The sequence below is a fragment of the Pristiophorus japonicus genome, chromosome 1, assembly GCF_044704955.1.
Source record: "Pristiophorus japonicus isolate sPriJap1 chromosome 1, sPriJap1.hap1, whole genome shotgun sequence".
Lineage (NCBI taxonomy): Eukaryota > Metazoa > Chordata > Chondrichthyes > Pristiophoridae > Pristiophorus > Pristiophorus japonicus.
Genome location: NC_091977.1, coordinates 336,684,141 through 336,700,092, shown reverse-complemented (window position 1 = coordinate 336,700,092; position 15,952 = coordinate 336,684,141). Strand labels below are relative to the sequence as shown.

The window sequence follows — 15,952 nt, the reverse complement described above, 5'->3', positions numbered from 1 at the left end:
ACCTGCACCTTTATTTCATAGCTCTGGAATGCTGCACTTGCCTGAGACCTGTCCTTCTATACCTGTCTCTTGCAAGTGCACCCCTGGTGGTAAGGTATGCTGGTGGTTACAGGTCATATCTTATTACAGTCATGTATAGCATGTTAGGATACAGTTATATATAATAATGTAAGATGCATGACAAATTGCTTCATCTAAATCGTTAATGTATATTGTAAAGAGCTGGGGTCCCAGCACTGAGCCCTGCGGCACCCCATTCGTAGCTGCCTGCCATTCTGAAAAGGACCCGTTTATCCCGACTCTCTGCTTCCTGTCTGCCAACCAGTTCTCTATCCACGTCAGTACATTACCCCCAATACCATGTGCTTTAATTTTGTACACCAATCTCTTGTGCGGGACCTTGTCAAAAGCCTTTTGAAAGTCCAAATACACCACATCCACTGGTTCTCCCTTGTCCACTCTACTAGTTACATCCTCAAAAAATTCCAGAAGATTCGTCAAACATGATTTCCCTTTCATAAATCCATGCTGACTCGGTCCGATCCTGTCATTGCTTTCCAAATAGGCTGCTATTTCATACTTAATGATTGATTCCAACATTTTCCCCACTACTGATATCAGACTAACTGGTCTATAAGTACCCGCTTTTTCTCACCCTCGAAATGTCCTTAAAACTCCGCATAGCCTACTTTTACCCGGATAAGAGTTTTAAAACATATAAAAAACATTTTAAAATATAATTTAAAACCACATTTTATATTAAAAACCCTGCCCACTAAGATAAGTTTATTTTATCCCTAATTACAAAACTTAAAAAAAAAATCTGAATTTCTTTTTTCTAACACATTTATTAACTTTATTTTAAATTAATTTTAATTATGTGAGGTGTGTTTTTTTATTTTTTGTGTTGTGTTTAGTGTGTGGAGTTTTTTTCTCATTAATAGCAAGGAAACTCGTAGATACGGAGTTCCCATTGCTATTAATGAGAATACTGTACCTGATTGGTTGTACCACATGTGACTGCACCTTCTGCATCCGAACATCGAGAAGGCCTCCCCATTGGAATCGCAGACGCCTCTGGGACAACCAGGTAAATGCGTTAAAAATTCTGAGGTCAGAGGCGATCGTCCAAAAGAAGCCTCCAACCGGAATTTCAGGCCCAATCTCTGCCAGAACCAGAACCCTGTGGAACTCCCTACCTTCCTCAGTATTTCCTTCTATTCATAATCTTTTAAAACCTAAGCTTGGTCTCACTTGATCATTACTGACCTACGTTATCTTGGGGTTGATTTTCTTATCCAATGCACCTGGGGAACCCTCAGGGATTTTCAGTGCTTCCAACGGGTGGGGCGGGGATGTTAGTGTGAGGGGGGTCAGTGTGCAGGGGACAGATCTTGACTTTGTACGATAGTGTGAAATGGGTGATAGTAAGTCGTCAGCCAGTTTTACATCTCTCCCGATTTCCATTGACATCAATGGAATGGGCTGCCATTTGACACTATCACACAAAGTCAAGATCTATCCCCTTGTGCATTCACCAGGTGCTAGCATGGGGATATCCTTGGAAATGAGGTGGGAGGACCTAATGAGGCAACGTTTTCTTCCACATTCGAGAGAAAAGTGCCCAACCACAGAAGTGAGTAGTAAGCCTTGTGCCCAGAACCTCTCAAATCAGGAGAATGGGGATGTGGGGCTCGTGGGGGCAGGTTTGGAGGGGAGGAGGCAGTAAGGCAAAGGAAACCTAAAAAAGTTAGAACAACTTTCACGGAGATTTTCAGGTCTGAAGGCTTCTGGCTGCACTTCAGGTGTGTTCTATCTGCCTGCAACTGTGCAATCATTTTCCTTTTTGCGTTGGTGGTGCCCTGCGCTATGACCCTTGACCTCGATTCCTCAGCAAAATAAATTCAAACTTTGTTGTTGTGCAATGGTTTTACTTCAATTTAGATCGAGACTATAAAACTCTCTTATTATTTGTGACTTTTCAGTTTATTCATCCATTAATCCAGGAAGGCAGAAAACTGAATAAATCCTAATGGACTTGTGTGGAACTGTACAGCATGTAGCCGTAATCCATAACTGGAGAATAAATGAGTAGATGTATACAGGGGCTTTTTGATAGCTCATTTCATTTATCAACTTGAAGCAGACATGAGTGACAACTCGTGAATTAAAAAGGAACATTTCCCAATTGCCCAGTTGTCAAGCAGTCATATGACAGATATGTCATATATATTTGGTACCTGACTCAGAACTGGTTTTTAAGGAATTCCAATGGAAACATTCATTATTGGCATGTACAGCTATCCCTTTCAACTGCCCAGAATGCTCTGCATTCTTTTGGACAAATTCTACTTTCTTTTATGTCAGTGCCAGCATTAACGATATTGCCCTTGCGACAGAAATTGTTCATTTTATTTACAGTGCTTTTGCTGTGATGCCCCTCACAGTTGCCGAAATTCGCTGCCTAATTTCACATGTGAGGAATGGGAAACTTTTACACAGTAAACATGGGTAATTGTTACAATTTTGTGCTCGTAGTACAGATCTTTAGAGGACAGGAGCACATATTGGGAATTTGGACATGGAGCTCTCTGGACATTTGGTTCTCTGCCAATGCATGGAGCACACTAATCTCTGCACCCAAATTACAGCTGGGAGCCTAACATCTGTCATTGGGAAAATGCTGGAGTCCATTAATAAGGAAGCAGTAGCAGGACATTTGGAAAAGAATGATTCAATTATGCAGAGTTAGCATGGTTTTATGAAAGGGAAATCATGTTTGACAAATTTGCTGGAGTTCTTTGAGGATGTATCGAGCAGGGTGGATAAGGGGGAAACAGTGGATGTGGTGTATTTGGATTTCCAGAAGGCATTCGACAAGGTGCCACCTAAAAGGTTACAACACAAGACAAAAGCTCACGGTGTTGGGGTAATATATTAGTATGGATAGAGGATTGGTTCACTAACAGAAAACAGAGATTCAGGATAAATGGGTAATTTTCTGGTTGGCAAACAGTAACTAGTGGGGTGCCGCAGGGATCGGTGCTGGGTCCTCAACTATTTACAATCTATGTTAATGATTTGGATGACGGGACCGAGTGTAATGTAGTCAAGTTTGCTGATGGTACAAAGATGGGTGCGAAAGAAAATTGTGAAGAGGATACAAAAAATCTGCGAAGGGATACAGACAGGCTAAGTGAGTGGGCAAAAATTTGGCAGATGGAGTATAATGTGGGAAAATGTGAGGTTATTCACTTTGGCAGAAATAATAGTAATTTAAATGGAGAAAAATTGCAAAGTGCTGCAGTACAGAGGGACCTGAAGGTCCTTGTGCATGAAGCACAAAAAGTTAGTATGCAGGTACAGCAAGTAATCAGGAAGGCAAATGGAATGTTGGCCTTTATTGTAAGGTGGATGGAGTATAAAAGCAGAAGTCCTATACGGAGTATTGGTGAGGCCACGCCTGGAGTACTGCATACAGTTTTGGTCTCCGCATTTAATGAAAGATATACTTGCATTGGAGGCTGTTCAGAGAAGGTTCACTCGGTTGATTTCGGAGATGAACGGTTTGACTTATGAGGATAGGTTGAGTAGGTTGGGCCTATACACATTGGAGTTTAGAAGAATGAGAGGTGATCTTATTGAAATTTACAAGATAATGAGGGCGTCGACAAGGTGGATGCAGAGAGGATATTTCCACTCAATGGGGGAACTAAAACTAGGGGACATAGGGCCCAAGTTTCGACAGGAGTTGCTCCTATTTTTTTGGAGCAACTAGTTTTTTTTGGAGTATCTTAAAAATCGCAATTCTCCACATTTAGTTTGCTCCAGTTTAAGTGAGTTAGTTCAGTTTCTTTTTAGTTCATTTTTTTTTCAGAAGGGGGCGTTACCAGCCACTTTTGCCTGTTTTGGCCATTTAAGCAAGTTTAGACAGCGAAAAGCTACTCCAAACTAACTTAGGCCAGCGTATGTGTCTGCTCAGAAAAACCTTGCGGACACTTTAGAAATCAGGTGCAGGTAACCAGAGATTGCGACGGAGGGAAGTTAGAGGACCTTGCAAAGCACTAAACACCTTCACAACAACTAATAAAGATCTTGTACTGTAACTTTTGCATAATTTACACATTCCACTATATAAAGCTTCATAAAATATGCACTTTTTAATATCATTTATGTCACAAGTTGAATTTTGATGGTGCTGACTGCCTTTCTTACTGCTCTTATCAGCAGACAGTCTAGGGACAACTTTTCTAAATCATTTAAAGAAACTCTCCAACTTGCCCCGCCCCCCCCCCCCGCCCCCCCGCCCCCCATAAAAACTCTTCCCCCCCACCCCGATCAAAAGTCTCCCCACACCAACCTGTTTTTTGTTGCCCTCAAAGTGGATTGAGTCTTGAACTCGATTTATTGTCTTTAGGCATTAATGCTTTGAAATTTCTCAATATTGATGTGATCAGTGCCACAAACCAGTAGCTTCATCCCCCATGTATCGTGTCTCGAAGAATTTCAGCACAAATGTGCTGTATGACTCCTGGTGCTGATCTGGTAGCCCGGACTCGAGCTGCGCACCCCCCTCCCCCGCTCCCCGGGCTCCTCCAGCTTCTGCTGCCCTGGGCTCCCTGGCAAGCTTCCCTTGGCACACACCGCGCGCACACTCCACCAACTGATTTGGAGGGGCAGTATTGGCAGCAGAGGATGCAGGCAATGGGGGTGCGAGAGGCTACAACAATGAACTGGTGTGAGCGCGGAAAGGCAGCGGCCAGCCTGTGCGGCAGACCACTCGGCCTGGAATAGGGGTGGCGAACATCGCATCATCCCTTTGGCCAGGGATAGGGTCGCTCGGAGCCGGGATGCACTGGGAGGGCCAGGAGATGCTGCGCACGCACGCAGACTCTACTGCGCACGCGCGCAGACTCTACTGCGCACGCGCGCAGCTGCCGGCACACTTTTCAGTGCAGGCTGTAGCTCTGCCCCCCACTGGTTCTGCTGTGCTGCGCCAAGTCCCAAGGAGGCCTGACCAGTGTGGAGAATACCAGGGTAAGGATTAGGAACGCTTTTTGTTCGAGAAAATCGGCGGACCACACGGAGATTAATGCAATAGTTAGGAAGGACATTAGCTTGGATGATGTGAAATCTATATGGGTAGAGCTGCAGAACACCAAAGAGCAAAAAACGTTAGTGGGAGTTGTGTACAGACCTCCAAACAGTAGTAGTGATGTTGGGGATGGCATCAAACAGGATATTAGGGGTGCATGCAATAAAGGTGCAGCAGTTATCATGGGTGACTTTAATATGCATATAGATTGGGTTAACCAAACTGGAAACAATACGGTGGAGGAGGATTTCCTGGAGTGCATAAGGGATGGTTTTCTAGACCAATATGTCAAGGAACCAACTAGGGGGGAGGTCATCTTCGACTGGGTGTTGTGTAATGAGAGAGGATTAATTAGCAATCTCATTGTGCGAGGCCCCTTGGGGAAGAGTGACCATAATTTGGTGAAATTCTACATTAGGATGGAGAATGAAACAGTTAATTCAGAGACCATGGTCCAGAACTTAAAGAAGGATAACTTTGAAGGTATGAGGCATAAATTAGCTAGGATATATTGGCGAATGATACTTAAGGGGTTGACAGTGGATGGGCAATGGCAGACATTTAGAGACCGCTTGGATGAACTACAACAATTGTACAACCCTGTCTGGTGTAAAAATAAAAAAGGGAAGGTAGCTCAACCGTGGCTATCAAGGGAAATCAGGGATAGTATTAAAGTCAAGGAAGTGCCATACAAATTGGTCAGAAATAGCAACGAACCCAGGGACTGGGAGAAATTTAGAATTCAGCAGAGGAGGACAAAAGGTTTGATTAAGGCAGGGAAAATAGAGTACGAGAGGAAGGTTGCAGGGAACATTAAAATGGACTGCAAAAGCTTCTATAGATATGTAAAGAGAAAAAGTTTAGTAAAGACAAACATAGGTCCCCTGCAGTCAGAATCAGGGGAAGTCATAATGGGGAACAAAGAAGTGGCAGACCAATCGAATAAGTACTTTGATTCGGTATTCACTAAGGAGGAAACAAACAACCTTCCGGATATAAAAGGGGTCAGAGGGTCTAGTAAGAAGGAGGAACTGAGGGAAATCCTTATTAGTCAGGAAATTGTGTGGGGGAAATTGATGGGATTGAAGGCCGATCAATCCCCAGGGCCTGATGGTCTGCATCCCAGAGTATTTAAGGAGGTGGCCTTGGAAATAACGGATGCATTGACAGTCATTTTCCAACATTCCATAGACTCTGGATCAGTTCCTATGGAGTGGAGGGTAGCCAATGTAACCCCACATTTTAAAAAAGGAGGGAGAGAGAAAACAGGGAATTATAGACCGGTCAGCCTGACATCGGTAGTGGGTAAAATGATGGAATCAATTATTAAGGATGTCATAGCAGCGCATTTGGAAAGAGGTGACATGATAGGTCCAAGTCAGCATGGATTTGTGAAAGGGAAATCATGCTTGACAAATCTTCTGGAATTTTTTGAGGATGTTTCCAGTCGAGTGGACAAGGGAGAACCAGTTGATGTGGTGTATTTGGACTTTCAGAAGGCTTTCGACAAGATCCCACACAAGAGATTAATGTGCAAAGTTAAAGCACATGGGTTTGGGACTAGTGTGCTGATGTGGATTGAGAACTGGTTGGCAGACAGGAAGCAAAGAGTAGGAGTAAATGGGTACTTTTCAGAATGGCAGGCAGTGACTAGTGGAGTACCGCAAGGTTATGTGCTGGGGCCCCAGCTGTTTACATTGTACATTAATGATTTAGATGAGGGGATTAAATGTAGCATCTCCAAATTTGCGGATGGCACTAAGTTGGGTGGCAGTGTGAGCTGCGAGGAGGATGCTATGAGGCTGCAGAGTGACTTGGATAGGTTAGGTGAGTGGGCAAATGCATGGCAGATGAAGAATAATGTGGATAAATGTGAGGTTATGCACTTTGGTGGTAAAAACAGAGAGACAGACTATTATCTGAATGGTGACAGATTAGGAAAAGGGGAGGTGCAATGAGACCTGGGTGTCATGGTACATCAGTCATTGAAGGTTGGCATGCAGGTACAGCAGGCGGTTAAGGAAGCAAATGGTACGTTGGCCTTCATAGCGAGGAGATTTGAGTACAGGGGCAGGAAGGTGTTACTACAGTTGTACAGGGCCTTGGTGAGGCCACACCTGGAGTATTGTGTACAGTTTTGGTCTCCTAACTTGAGAAAGGACATTCTTGCTATTGAGGGAGTGCAGCGAAGGTTCACCAGACTGATTCCCGGAATGGCGGGACTGACATATCAAGACAGACTGGATCAACTGGGCTTGTATTCACTGGAGTTCAGAAGAATGAGAGGGGATCTCATAGAAACGTTTCAAATTCTGACGGGTTTAGACAGGTTAGATGCAGGAAGAATGTTCCCAATGTTGGGGAAGTCCAGAACCAGGGGTCACAGTCTAAGGATAAGGGGTAAGCCATTTAGGACCGAGATGAGGAGAAACTTCTTCACCCAGAGAGTGGTGAACCTGTGGAAATCTCTACCACAGAAAGTTGTTGAGGCCAATTCACTAAATATATTCAAAAAGGAGTTAGATGTAGTCCTTACTACTAGGGGGAATCAAGGGGTATGGTGAGAAAGCAGGAATGGGGTACTGAATTTGCATGTGTTCGAAGGGTCGGTGGAAACCTGGGCCCTATGTCTCAGAATAAGGGGCCGCCCATCTAAAACTGAGAGGAAGAGAAATTTCTTCTCTCAGAAGGTTGTAAATCTATGGAATCCTCCGCCCCAGAAAGCTGTGGAGGCTGGGTCATTAAGGCGGATGGTGGAGCAGGTTCGAGGAACCAAATGGTTTACTCCTGCTCCTATTTCGTATATTCTTATGCACCAAGACGTACACACACACACAACAACCCCCCGAGACTGGCGGGGGGGTGGGAGGGGAGAATGTCGGCTCAGCGCGGCGCTGCAGCTGCAGCCTTCAGAGTATGCGTGCCCGCCTCCAATCAGGCAAGGAGAGGCGGCCTCAGCAGCGAGGAGCTCGTGTCAAACCATGGCACCAGCCAGTGTGTAAAACCTCCAGCTGGCCAGGGCAAGGCTGTCAAGATATGTCATCCAAAATGCATCACACGTACGTTTAACACATGGAGCCAATATTTTTTTTTACAATGGGCGCCACCCACTCTGGGACCGATACCAGGCCAGTGATGTTTCCGGACTAAAGAGACCCGGACTGGAAGGGTGCAACCTTTAACAGGTTAACTGTTGATTTTTTTTAGTTGTAAAACATACATAATATCTGCCAAGGAACAGATCGATATCACAGTCGCAATCCATATAGACCCGTAAGCCCTTTCTGCACATACAGTTTGACCAATCTAAAAATGGTCCGAAAGATCTATTGTATATTTGCAGAGACACAGCCCTCCATGGTCTTCATCACTGACCCAGCCAAAGTGCTACTGCATGCTTCACAACTTGGTCATCATGAGGGTGCAGCCCTTGCCACCAGGAATTGTGGGACCGCCTCAGGAGGAGGAAGAGGAAGAGGATGAGGATGAGGAACGAAGGAGGCAGGCAGCAAATTGGCATTCTGGACGAGCTGTCCATGAAAGTGTCTTCAGACTCCGATTCCAATGATTGAAACCCCAGATCCCCGTTGCTCATCATTTCACCATCACATCATCCCTCTGTGAAACGAGAGCCACCACAAAACACAAATTGCAAAAAAAAATCAAATTTATCAGCATCCAGTCAACATTACAATTTCAGCCAATCACCCTTGTGCAATCCCTTAGTACCTTTCGTTCGTGTGCCTTTTCCTGCTCTAGTACTCCCCCAGTGGCTGCAGATTGGATGGTGGAAGGCTGCTGAGTTTCTGTGGGGGAGACTACAGATGGCTTTGCATGACAACCTTGACCAGCTGTTGAATTAGGAGGCCCGGTTGTAGACTGCACCACCTTGGCATGGCAGCAGCTGTCTGGGCTGGCTGGTCGGCAGTAACATGGGAATTGGCAGAGTGGCAGTGGTGGGAGTAGGAATGCTGTCACCTTGAGAGAGAACAGCAAGTTCTTGCTCCACAGACCCATTGCCACTTCCCTGGGGCAGCGCCTCAGCATTCCTAGCAATCTGTTCGAGGACAGATGTGAATGCAGAAGAACAGTCTGCACTTCCACTGCAGCACTGAAACATTGGATTACTTCTGCCATGCTGCAATGGAAACCAGTGATATTAAATGCAGCATTATGGCTGGGTTGACAAGATCCCTCCTGGAGTTGTCCATCATTTCCAACCTGGAAATCATGGGCTCCAAACTCTGTGCTAAGCCCTGTCCAATGTTGGAGCCGAACTCCTCCATGCTCCTTGACATTGACAAGAAGCTCTCTGGCAGGCTTGCCATTGCGCCAAGCATTTCCTTGCGCATGTGCATCACCCTTCTTCTGAAGGTCGCCCCCATCGAGGTCATCATCTGAGTCATTTGCAGCAGAACTTGTGCGAGAACCCACCCTCCAGGGAGCTGGCCTCCGAGCTACCCTCTCCCTCTGGCCTTGCTGCAGCCCACTCATGCCTGGTGCCTCATCATGTGTTGGTCCTGCCTCTGCACTACCCTCCAAATTCTGTACAGTGCCAGTTTCTGAGCTGATGTCTGCGAGTGTCAGATGCAGTGATGGGGTGTATTCCTCTTCTCCATCACTCCACTCCACTGGTGGCAGTTCTTATGTATATGAAAGCAGAAAGGCACAAGGGTTGGGTTGTGCAAAGGGGATGGGGGTGGGAGCAAGTGAGGAAAGCAAGGTATCCATGCATACACCATCAGCAGCTTGTAAATGGAAAGTGATTGTGGGATGAGGGGGAAGTGGGATGTGAGAAGAAAGATTTGGTATGACCATGTGCCATTATCAGCGATGGCTTCAAATTCTCCTGTTGCCATGGACTCCGTCACTGCCTCTCCAATTATGTCAATACAGATTCTTCCAGGTCGCTGAGGTTCTGTGTAGCAGCTTGGCCACCTCCCATCTGCCGCTGCTCCCTTCTGTTCTGTGCCATCTTTGCCTGCAAGAGAAAGGGAAGTGTGTCAGCGAGTGTGCGCAATGTGTTTGGGTGATATGCCTGCCATAATTGAATAGCTGTCAGTGTGTGCAAGGTGTGAGATGTGGGTGTGAGTGTTGTAGCAGTGGTAAGGTTGTGTGGGTGAAGTAAAGCCATGATTGTAAGGTATGAGTGGAGATAGATCGAGTTTGTTGGCCGGTGAGTGATGGGGGTGTGGTGCATTGAGCAGTGTGTGAGGCTTGTGGTACAGATGGTGGGATATGGCATTTTCCGAAGCCTTCGCTCACCTTGACCTGCTGTGTGAGGTCATTAAACTTTTTTCGGCACTGGATCCATATCAATGGGACCACGCTGGTGGTCGTGACAGCTATCTCCTCCCTCAGCTTTCTGCAAGTGACCTTGGATGGCCTCCTGCCACCCTGGAGAAACAGTACAGTCCACCTTCATTGTAAGGCCACGACTGAGGCCTCCAGTGCAGCATCCGAGAAACTTGGTGCTCGCTCCCTAGGTTGCTGAGCCGTGTCTTCATCCACACTGACGATGAGGTGCTGCTGCAACAAAGCACCTGACCTTTCAATATTGCAGAGAGCCTAGGGCAAACAGTACTGGCCATCAGATTGTACCCGACCAGTGTCGTAAAGTCAGTTTGCTGGGGACATGGGGAGTCAGTGGTGTTTTAATTTGTGAAGGGATAGGGGAGGGAGGTCAGCAAGATGTTGATGCTTGAGGTGATCAAGGTGTGAATCGGGACTTCCCTATTGGAGGAGAGGTTGGTGGCATTTTAGAGGACCTGAGCCCAGGATCAAACTGACAGCAAAGCTTCACACCCCTGGACTTGGTATGAGATGAAAAACCTTGAAAACATTTCTCAGTGATCTCATACCAGAGAATATGTCTGTATTAATCCAGGTATCAGAAAGGTTCAGTGACGACAGGGTATTTCTTATGGGAGTGTACTGCATGCAGCCTTACTCACCTGGACTGCATATCCGGTAATCACAGGCTAGCTTCCCATAATTTTCTGTCCATTATCGCACACCCACAATTTCAGGAATTGTACAGTCCACTTCCCCTCCCTCACAAAAATTGACATTTGCAAAATGCAAGCTCAAGGCAGCTTCATTTACTGATGCGTTTATATTCAGTGTGTGTTCTGTTTGTGTGACTCCAAATGGGAAATTCAGTTTGATTGTATGTCGAACTGTCACAATACAGAAGAATCTTTACTTTTTGCTAAAATAGTTTTAAAAAATCAATCATTTGTGTTTATGTAAATAAATGATTACAGCATTTTTCAGCGTGTTATTAGTAAAGCAAAGGGAACGATTTTAGAAAAAACAGAGATTGCCTCACACCCTATTCAGAGGATATATTCCTCCACCGTGTGATTTGAATGATGTAGTGCTAGGTTGTGTGGCACTCTAGGTTTGGACATTGCTCCAAAGGGACAGCACTCTCAATAAATTAAAGTGAATTGGCATATTGTTGGAATCTGGGACTTTTCAACTTTCAGAGGTGGTGACTTGTTCCCAAATATTGAACTGAAATTGAAAAAGAAAATCAAATGAATCACTGGAATAGAAATTTCCCCCCGCCCAAAATGGGGCGCACGCACCCAGTCTGAATGGTTTACACTGCAGCTGCATTTCAGGTCGCCTATTGAGCGACATTCCGGTCTTTGTTGTGTTTTTTTCCTTGGACCCGGAAGTCGCTCGTAAGTGGTGACAACACTTGAGAGGTGGATACGCGGTGGTGGCAATATCTGAGGGGCAGAAGTTGTGGGCGGTGCGGAGTGACCGCCGTGATGACGTCATCATGGCACCACGTTACCACAGCTCTCCCCTTCACTTAAAGGGGAGAGCCTTCACGCTTTTAAAACTTTGGTCCACTGGGCCACCAGAGAGGGTTTCATCCGGGCCAGTAGCCTAGCATCCAAGAAGGAATGCCAGGCTGTCTGTTGGCGGCCCGGCCGAACCCCGGGGGGGCATAAATGTCAGGCCAACATGGCAGACAAAGAAAACATGGCGGCAGCGGCAGTGCATCCTCCCCTTTAAGCAGAAGGCCACAGCCTGGCTGGACCACCAGGAAAAAACAAGATTTGACACCACTGGATGGGTCGAAGATTTTCATCGGGGAAAGTTGCCGTCGGGGGAGGTAAGATCGGCAGCGCGCACGGTGATGATACGCTTACCACGGACTGGCAGCAGTGGAGCGGTAATGGGGGGATCGGGGCAACACCAAGAAACCTTGGGAGAGCAATTGGGCTATCAGCGGTCATTCCATCAAACGTTGGCGGGCACTCCACTCCGCAGCGTGGCCGCCCCCCCCCCCCCAGTCTCTCTCCCTCCCCCCAGTCTCTCCTTATCCCAGTCTCTCTCCCCCGCAGTCTCTCTCCCCCCCGCAGTCTCTCCCCCCACAGTCTCTCTCACCCCCAGTCTCACTCACCCCCCCCAGTCTCTCCTCCCCCCCCAGTCTCTCTCCCCCCGCAGTCTCTCTCCCCCCCTCCCCAGTCTCTCCCCCCAGAGTCTCTCTCACCCCCCAGTCTCACTCACACCCCCAGTCTCTCTCTCCCCGCAGTCTCTCTCCCCCCGCAGTCTCTCTCCCCCCTCCCCAGTCTCTCCCCCCACAGTCTCTCTCACCCCCCAGTCTCACTCACCCCCCCAGTCTCTCTCCCCCCGCAGTCTCTCCCCACCCCACCCCAGTCTCTCCCCCACAGTCTCTCTCACCCCCCCAGTCTCACTCACTCCCCCAGTCTTTCTCACCCCCAGACTCTCTCACCCCCAGTCTTTCCTACCCCCAGTCTCTCTCTGCCCAACGTCTCTCTCACCCCCAGTCTTTCCTACCCCCAGTCTCTCTCACCCCCAGTCTTTCCTACCCCCAGTCTCTTTCACCCTCAGTCTCTCTCACTTCCAGTCTCTCTCACCCCTCAGTCTCTCCTACCCCCAGTCTCTCTCACCCCCAGTCTCTCCCAGCCCCAGTCTCTCTCACCCCACAGTCTCTCCTACCCCTAGTCTCACTCACCACCCCCCAGTCTCTCCTCCCCTCAGTCTCTCCTTCCCCCAGTCTCTCCTCCCCCCAGTTTCACTCACCCCCCCCCAGTCTCTTCTCTCCACAGTCTCTCTCCCCCCAGTCTCACTCACCCACCCCCAGTCTCTCCTCCCCCCCAGTCGCTCCTCCCCCCAGTGTCACTCACCCCCCCAGTCTCACTCACCCCCCCAGTCTCTCCTCCCCCCAGTCCCTCCACCCCCCCAGTCCCCCCAGTCTCTCCGCCCACCCCAGTCGCTCTCCCCCACCGAGTCTCTCCTTCCCCCAGTCTCTCCCCCCCGCAGTGTCTCCCCCCACAGTCTCTCTCACCCCCCAGTCTCACTCACCCCCCAGTCTCTCTCCCCCCGCAGTCTCTCCCCACCCCCCCAGTCTCTCCCCCCACAGTCTCTCTCACCCCCCAGTCTCTCCTACCCCCAGTCTCTCTCACTCCCAGTCTCTCTCACCCCACAGTCTCTTCTATCCCCAGTCTCTCTCATCTGCAGTCTCTCCCACCCCCAGTCTCTCTCAACCCCCAGTCTCCCACCCCAGTCTCTCCCCCCAAGCCTCTCCTTCCCAGTCTCTCCAGCCACCCCCCCCCCACAGTCTCTCAACCCCAGTCTCTCCCCCCCCAGTCTCTCCTCCACAGTCTCTCCTCCCCCTAGTTTCTCCCCCCCCACAGTCTCTCCTCCCCACAGTCCCTCACCACCCGACAGTCTCTCTCTCCCTGAGTCTCTCCTCCCCCCAGTCCCTCACCACCCACCAGTCTCTCTCCCCTCCCCCACTCACATCCACCAGTCCCTCTCCACCCCCCCCAGTCTCTCTTACCCCCAGTCTCTTCCTCCCCCCCCAGTCTATCTCATCTCCCAGTCTGCTTCACCCCCTACAGTGATCTCACCCCCCCACAGCGAGCTCTCTCCCCCCTCACAGCGATCTCACTCTCTCCCCCGCATCCTCCCTCCACAGCAATCTTACTCTCTCCCCCCCACAGCGATCTCACTCTGTCCCACTCTCCCGCCAACCCCCCCCCCCTACAGCAATCTCACTCTCTCAGCCCCCCCCCCCACAGCGATCTCACTCCGTCCCCCGGCACCCCCCACACTCCACAGCAATCTCACTCTCTCCCCCTCCGCCCCCCCATCCACAGCAATCTCAGTCGCTCATACCCCCCCACAGCGATCTCACTCTCTCCCCCCCCCCATCCACAGCAATCTCAGTCACTCATACCTACCACAGCGATCCCACTCTCTCCCCCTCTGCCCCCCCCCATCCACAGCAATCTCAGTCGCTCATACCCCCCCACAGCGATCTCACTCTCTCCCCCCCCCATCCACAGCAATCTCAATCGCTCATACCCCCCCACAGCGATCTCACTCTCTCCCCCCCCCCCATCCACAGCAATCTCAGTCACTCATACCCCCCACAGCGATCTCACTCTCTCCCCCTCCCCCCCATCCACAGCTATCTCAGTCGCTCATACCCCTCCACAGCGATCTCACTCTCTCCCCCGCTCCCCCCTACACAGTGATCTCACTCGCTCATACCTCCCACAGCGATCTCACTCTCTCCCCCACTCCCCCCCCCACAGCAATCTCACTCACTCATACCCCCCACAGCGAACTCAGTCTCTCCCCTGCTCCCCCCCCACAGCGATCTCACTCTCTCCCCCCCCACACAGTGATCTCACTCTCTCCCTGCTCATCCCACAGCGATCTCAGGCCGGCAATCTCTGACCTCTCGTCGGTGCCTCTCGGAGGGGTGGAGCTTGTCAGCCGCGCACGTGCACACAACTCGGGAGTTGAAGATTCCCGAGTCAATGAACCTCCTCTGCCACACACCGTCCGATGCACTCCGCTCCCTCACGCTGCACTCCGCTCCCGCTATTGCCGAGAAAAGCGAGATGAAATTCCCGCCCACTCGGCCCTAGCAGTAAAAAAATCACACACCGCCCAGGGACCGCCGAAAAACGGACGGAACTTGGATTTCACCAAATTCGGGCATCGTGACACTATTTAAAGAAGAACAGAGGAGATCTCCCTGGTGTCCTGCCCAATATTTATCTTTCAACCAACATCACTAAAACATGATTATCCGATCACTGTTCTTTGTTAGATCTTGGTGCGTGAAATTTGGCTGTTCTGCTTCCTACATTACAACAGTGACTACACTTCAAAACTATTTATTGGTTGTAAAGCACTTTGGGATGTTCCAAGGTAATGAAAGGCATTATAGAAATGCAAGTTCTTTCTTTCTTTAAACTCACACATGCCCACACGTGTGTGTCTCATCTCTTCCAAAAGGAGGATTAATACATCCTTCAAGATGAAGTCAAATTTAAATCCACAAACTATTTTGGAATTGTCATGTGAACAGAGAACATGTGCAGTAAAGTTCACTATGCTATGATCTGATCCTGTATCCATCTTTGTGACAAATAAAATAATGAAAACGCCACATTGTACAAGTTAGTGTACTGACTTATTCTAGTCAGACTTATTCTAGTCAAGGCAACATTTGACTGAGTGTGCCATCAAGGAGCCCTAGTTAAATTGAAATCAATGGGAATCAGGGGGAAAAATCTCCACTGGCTGGAGTCATACCTCGCACAAAGGACAATGGCTGCAGGTGTTCCTCAGGGCAGTGTCCGAGGCCCAACCATGTTCAGCTGCTTCATCAATGACCTTCCCTCCATCCTAAGTTCAGAAGTGGGGATATTCACTGATGACTGCACTCTGTTCAGTTCCATTTGCAACACCTCAGATAATGAAATAGTCCATGCTCACATACAGCACAACGTGGACAACATTCAGGCTTGGGCTGATAAGTGGCAAGTAATATTCATGCCACACAAGTGTCAG

At 48.8% G+C, this 15,952-nt stretch overlaps 1 protein-coding gene across 1 annotated transcript in view; it reads right to left on the bottom strand.

The window, feature by feature from the left end:
- The window catches only part of LOC139264731 (dual specificity calcium/calmodulin-dependent 3',5'-cyclic nucleotide phosphodiesterase 1A-like), a 1,390,883-nt gene that overhangs the window by 31,379 nt on the left and 1,343,552 nt on the right, over positions 1-15,952 (bottom strand). The window contains exons 18-19 of the mRNA XM_070881778.1: positions 9,990-10,076; positions 4,920-5,148 (exon numbers count right to left, since the gene is read on the bottom strand). Of these exons, the coding sequence (XP_070737879.1) occupies positions 4,920-5,148; positions 9,990-10,076 (316 nt within the window). The remainder of the gene's footprint in view (positions 1-4,919; positions 5,149-9,989; positions 10,077-15,952) is intronic.